Raw genomic sequence first — 6343 nt, 5'->3', positions numbered from 1 at the left:
GTTTCACAACTTATAATTATGTAAAAGATGTGTATAAGAGACAGGTTTACCATTATAGAATAGTAAAAAGAATATAGCAAAATACCCTCACCAAAAATAATTTCAAATCCTAGACATAAAACTAACAATTAATTTTATTTGGCCTTATACTATAAGTACTGTATTCTAATTTGTATCATTTATCAATAACAGGATGAGTGTAAAAGGGATGAAGAGGGATATCATTGGTATTTCTTCCGCAATCAAAGCCAAAAATTTAAACAAGGTTCCACTCTTGGAAGTTCTGTATGGTCTTGGTTCCAGGATTTGGTCGGTTTTTAGCCTCATTGATGATGTCATCATTCTGAGCTGTTATTGTACTTAAGTAGGATAGGTCATATTCCCATTGTTAAAATTAATGTTCTATTCTTAATTTTTTGAATAAGCTTTTCAACCATAACTCAAGTGATATTTTTATTATTCTAATGATAGTTTATTCTTATTATTCTAATCTTGTAATTGTTTTTGGTTGTAAAACTAAAGACTACCACTGTAGATAATAGCACAAATTTTGCTGTTTTAGTTCTTGTTTGTTTCGATTTTTATAGAAAAGAAAGAAAGTTGCTGAAGTTAATAATGAAATGGTCCTTAGATTAGAGTCCTGATCTTTAATATATAACAAAAAAATAGAGAATTAGAGAATGGAGTCAAGGTGCATAATAGTATAATCAACATTTCAAATTGTTTGTTGAATCAATACAGTATACAGTATTGCATTCCAGTGCCAATAGGATAATTTTTTTCTTCAAAGAATGTCTGACAGATTAAAATGATGCGTGTTTGTACAGTATAATAAGCCCATCTCAGGTATGATTTCAGTTAGTCCTCGATTATAGTTTATTTTTACATATATTTTCTAATATTTTTAGGGATGTTTTAGTATAAAGATTACAATAGTCTTCTGTTGTGGATTGAAATATTTGTGGAGCTTTGATGAAAAATAAAAAATGTACTCTTCAAAACATGTACAATAATCCTTTAGAGAGTGTGTTATTGTTATTAGTTTTTTCCTCCATACTTAGGATATGACATCTAACTTGAGTTGATTCCTGTTCTTTACTTTCAAGGAAACATCAATAACAATGTGGGCAGGAAAAACACGCATGAAGAACATTCATATACTGTATGTTGTGTAAATACCTGAAGTGGGCAAACAGTTCATCCTATTGTGCATATTAACTTGTACAGTCATAATATTCACAGATGTTTGGGTTTCTGTACAAAACGGCAATAAACGAAAACGGCAGTAAGTCAAAACGGCAAAAAACCAAAACGGCAACACTTTTTAACCAGAATGGCAATAGACCAAAATGGCAATGTTGTCAAAACGGCAAGACCAAAATGATGCTTAAAAATTTATGTCATAAAAGTAAAAACACAAAAAAATAAACATGAAAGTGTACTACTATTAAATATAGTAAAAAATGAGGCTAAATAGCAGCAATAGCAGCAAAAATATCAATAATAATAACCAATAACAATAATAATAATAATAATTTAATAATAATAATAATAATAATAATAATAATTCAATATTACAAAGATTGAGGGGGTAGGGAACAATGTAAAAGCAGTAGGCCTAAAACATTTAAACAAATAAAACTTTCAATACAGACAAAATGAGGCTAAACAATTTATGTCATAAAAGTAAAAAAATATAATATAATACTGTAATAATAATAAACATTGGCAATATACAATGCCTATTGGGACAATTTCAAAACGATTCAGAAAATTATAAACTGGGGCCCGCCCGCTGCATTTTGCTGGCCTTGGTGTTGATTTCGCTCCTTTGCCATTTTGTCTATGCTGTTTTGGTACTTGTCATTGCCGTTTTGGTCTGTTGCCGTTTGGGTATTTGTCATTGCCGTTTTGGTTCATTACCATTTTGGTTTATTGCTGTTTTGACCTGCTACCGTTTTAATAGGTTAAAATTTCTCTCAATTAGGCCTATGTTATAGTTTTTTTTATCAATTATCGGTAGTTAGTAATAGTAGACTTACTGTATTATGGTGTCCCCATTTTGGGTTGACAAAGGCCAGATTTAATGCCTATGTTGCTCTTCATACTATAGAGTAGAGCAGCTTGCAATGACATACCATTGTAACCATGCAGTGGGTAGAAGGTCAATACTGATGATGAGGCATAATAAAACTCTTTATTCATAGAGAGATAAAAAAAAATACCAATGGCTTTGTGAGTGACTGTTAAAGTGTGTTGTATAAACGGGCCCTAAAGGAGCAAAGTCGAGAAAAAGGAAAAAAAGGTGGCAGTCAAAAAGGAAGTGGGTGGGGTGAGAAACTAATTTGTTACCACCTACATTAGGATTCTCACATTGCCATTTGTATCTCTAAACTAAGTTATTAATGCCAGCTTGGTGTGGTGTATACATGATTGCTATACCACACAGACACTCAAGGGAATTTTACTATGCTGACTGTACTATCAAAGTATTGACACTAAATTTTACTGGTGTACAACTCTAACCACCTTAAAAAGATGGTCTAATACTTTCCCACAACTTTCCCCTTTAGAAACACATTCTAGCGTTTCTGTTAGAGTTTTGTTTTTTTATTTCCTGGTACAACAAATTGAACTGTATCCAAGATGAAGAGGATCTTGTAGTAATTTATTTATTTTGTGGGCCTAGAAATTAAAGAAACATTACAGGCCTAAAGGAATAACAGGAATTCTTTTGAGTCAAGGCCACAGTTATATGTTTGACCGGTTTTTTAAGTATTTAGAAAAATAACACTACAAACAATTTGTGCAGTCAACCAAAGTAGTAATTCAAAGAGAAGAATAAATACACTGAGCCGTAAACTTTAGAAGCACTGTATTGTAACACTGATTCGTACTGTACTTGTCCAGTACTGTAGGCTCCACATCTTTATCTTCTATAAGCTTCTTGTCTATTTCTACTACAAAAATATTTCTGTTGTTTGAGGAAGAATCAGGACGAACAAAATTATTCTAACCTGAAAAGGTATTTGAACAATATTTTCTGTCAACAAGATGGCAGGTGTTAATAAATTCATTATTTTCACTTAAATTCAAAGTATTAAACCAAAATAAATAATAAAAAAAATGCTCAACAATTTGTTCATAAAAGTGCAGCAATATTCAAATGATTAATTACTGTACTCTAAATCACAGGGGGGAAAAGTGCAGCCCGCATATGACCCGATAGTAATTTTTTTGCGGCCCGTGAAAACAAATAAAAAACCCTATGTATGTGGCCCGCCAACCATTTTTCGCTTTTTTCGGGCCGACACCAATCATCTATAATAAGTAATATTAAAATTGAGAATAATGTGGTACAAAATCAGTTCATGAAGGTTTTTTTAAAGCACACAGGAACCATCAGAATTTGGATGTGGCCCTCGGTGTTAAATCAAAAATTCACTTTGGCCCTCTGACCGATTTTTATGACCACCCCTGTTCTAAATAGTCACTGACAAGCAGAATTAGGTAATTTAGGTTTTTTCCTTTGATGATTGAATTATTGATGTTTTAAGGTCAATCCAAGTTTCATCTTCTGGTCTTTGAATTAGTACACAACTTTCCAACCTTGGATAATCATAATATTTGGAAAAAATTTCTTCTGAAGTTTCACTTGGGATTTACAATGAACACATCTCCAGGATTATTTAACCAAGAAAGGATTGTTACACCAGACAGACCACTCCACCCAACACCACCTTACCACCAGTGATTTGTAAACTGGTGATTTTAAAGGTCAATTACGTTTCATCTTCTGGTTTTCAAATTAGTACCAAATTTTCTAACCTTGGATAATAATAATATTTGACAAATTTTTTCTCCTGAATTTACACTTGGGACATCTACAACATCAGTGCCCCTAGAAAGGAAGCGTTCTTACACCAGACAAACTGCTTCACGGTAATCTCCATGCTGTGCATCAAGAACTAAAAAACATACAGTAGTGCAAACCTTGGTTGATTTTCCAGTGACCAGATACTAGCTGCACTGTCAGGAAATGTTTCACAACTTATAATTATGTAAACATATGAATTTTTATGCTTTAATACCTGTGTAGCCTTCACAGTATATCCGTTTGTTTCATTGAGAAGTTGTTAAACAGGCAGCAGCATTCGTATTAAAATTAAAAGCAGTTTTTCTACAGTGAGTCAATATTCTGATCTTTGTACATTTTTATCTTTGGATTCTGATTTATGTTCTTATCTAGAATTATCAGATTTGTATTGCTTGATACATCCATTGTGATATGGAGATATCCAACCCATTTTTCACACAAACAGTCCAAGGTATTATATTACGATGTGTAATATTTCAACTACTATCCCAGAATTGCCTCAATATATTAATAATAATTATCCATATCCTGTAATGAATTATCAGTAATATCTACTGCCAGTGCTGAGTCAGAAGGGGCTACAATATTTTTTAAAATAACTTTTTCAACAAACAGTACCAGAATTGATCATCAAGTATCCGATTGGTGCAAGCAGTTCATGAGTGGGCTGAAAAGATATTAGATTTCATAGTGCTGTCATTCACTGAAGAACTACTGGACCAGGAAGTTTACAGAATATTATTGTCAGAAGTATCAGTGTGTAATGAGTACCGGTGTGATAGTAGACTCTAGCATTGGATGTATTGAGCTTAGAGCAACGGGCAGTACATGTTCAATACAAAACCTTCGGAGGCCTACACCGTGGGAAGTTGTATAATTATTTGTTTCTATGCTGGATATTTTTTTACAGAGATAGGTCTTCTGTTTATTCTGAAAACAGAACTTCAACACTAGTACAGTACTTCTGTTATTGATTGCAATTGTGTCTAGAATACTGCACAAATATTTAATCAACTGAAACGATATTATTTCATCATTGACAACCTTTGCAGTCATATCTGTCTATTACGCTATATTGCGCTTGTTTATGCGAAATTTCTGTAGTTGTGGTTTGCCGGTTTTTTTCACACTACAAGATATTTCATTTCTTCCTTCAGCAATTTAGAGATTTATATTTGTCAGCAGTAAGTCTGATACGATAGTCCACTGTCTGATGTGACATTTCCACGGATCAGATATTTCTAGATTATTTTTTGTCAGAATTTCATCACTTTTTTCTTGGAATCGTAAAAACATTCACATGAGATATTATGCTGAAAGTAAAAACAAACAAACGAGAAGAGAAATCTAGATCGCAGTGGTACGTTTTTGATGATATTCCAAAGGAATTATCAAATGGAGAAGCGACGGAGATTGTGAGTGGTGTTAAACCAGAAATTAACGGATTTCACTCGGCTAGGATAGATCTAGATGAAATTTCTGAGGAAAACAATAACCAGCACATACCACCAGGTAAACAATTTGCAATATTTTTTATATAAATATTTATTGTTAATGTTATTTTGCTCAGTGGGCTAATTGGGTGGTAGCCACTGTGTGTTTGCTGTAGCAGTTTCATTTGTGAACATAAAATTGTTGTTTGATTATAATGTTAGACATTTAATTGCAGTGTACCTGATTTATATTGTCAACTTTGAATGACAAACTTTCTTTATACTTGTGCGGTGGTTGTGGTTAGTTTGAACAGGAAATAATTCTTGACTCTTATTTCTTATGTACATCAGTTCTTTAAAGCCGGGCACAGTACTGCATTTGGCGAGCTGTTGGCCAGTAAATCGTTAGCTTTGTGTTAGCGCTTGGCATGCTTACGTTATGTGCTGATTTGATGGTGGCAGTCTAAGTGGTTCACTGTTCCATACATTACGCGATTATCGTAATGTGGTATTTATGGAATCGTATCCTCCAGCTTAATACGCACATTGGCCTTGTGGCTTTTAAAAAGCATCTTTTTTTTAACGATGTTGGGTTATAATACTGGAAACACTAGCAGTGGATTGAACTGGGAAGATGCTGGTCTCCATGGTTCAATGCACATATTCAGCTACCGCAAGCCTCTCATTAAAATAATTAAGCTGTTAATATACCATACTTTCAAATATTTTATGATGAATTTCATGCATTTCCAAGTAATGGAACAAAATTTTATGCTGTATTGTGTTGCATCACCTTGATAATAAACCTGATGTAAGGGCAGGTAAATTTAAAGATCTTGGAACATGGTATTCAAATATACAATTTTAGTTCATATGTTAGCCTCTAATTTAGCCTAATGTGTTAATTGTACTCATCAGTACACGGAAAAATCAATTTCATAGCCATTTTACTGACTTTTAAGGGTATTTTTGTAACGGATTTGTATCTCCCGAGTCGCTTCCTGAAATCGGTAATAAAAGCAGGAAATACATT

At 33.1% G+C, this 6343-nt stretch overlaps 1 protein-coding gene across 1 annotated transcript in view; it reads left to right on the top strand.

Moving 5' to 3' along the window:
- The first annotated feature begins 4577 nt into the window (after window positions 1–4577).
- The window catches only part of LOC117118086 (cytohesin-1-like), a 41344-nt gene continuing 39578 nt past the window's right edge, over window positions 4578–6343 (top strand). Inside the window, exon 1 of the mRNA XM_033262579.1 lies at window positions 4578–5389. Coding sequence (XP_033118470.1) covers window positions 5188–5389 — 202 coding nt within the window. The 5' untranslated portion in view covers window positions 4578–5187. The remainder of the gene's footprint in view (window positions 5390–6343) is intronic.

Source organism: Anneissia japonica, unplaced genomic scaffold (genome assembly GCF_011630105.1).
Source record: "Anneissia japonica isolate Jap-2015-1 unplaced genomic scaffold, ASM1163010v1 scaffold287634_len692169_cov176, whole genome shotgun sequence".
NCBI classification, from domain to species: Eukaryota; Metazoa; Echinodermata; class Crinoidea; order Comatulida; family Comatulidae; genus Anneissia; species Anneissia japonica.
The sequence above is the reverse complement of the archived record's forward strand: the minus strand, read 5'-3'. Positions and strand labels throughout refer to the sequence as shown.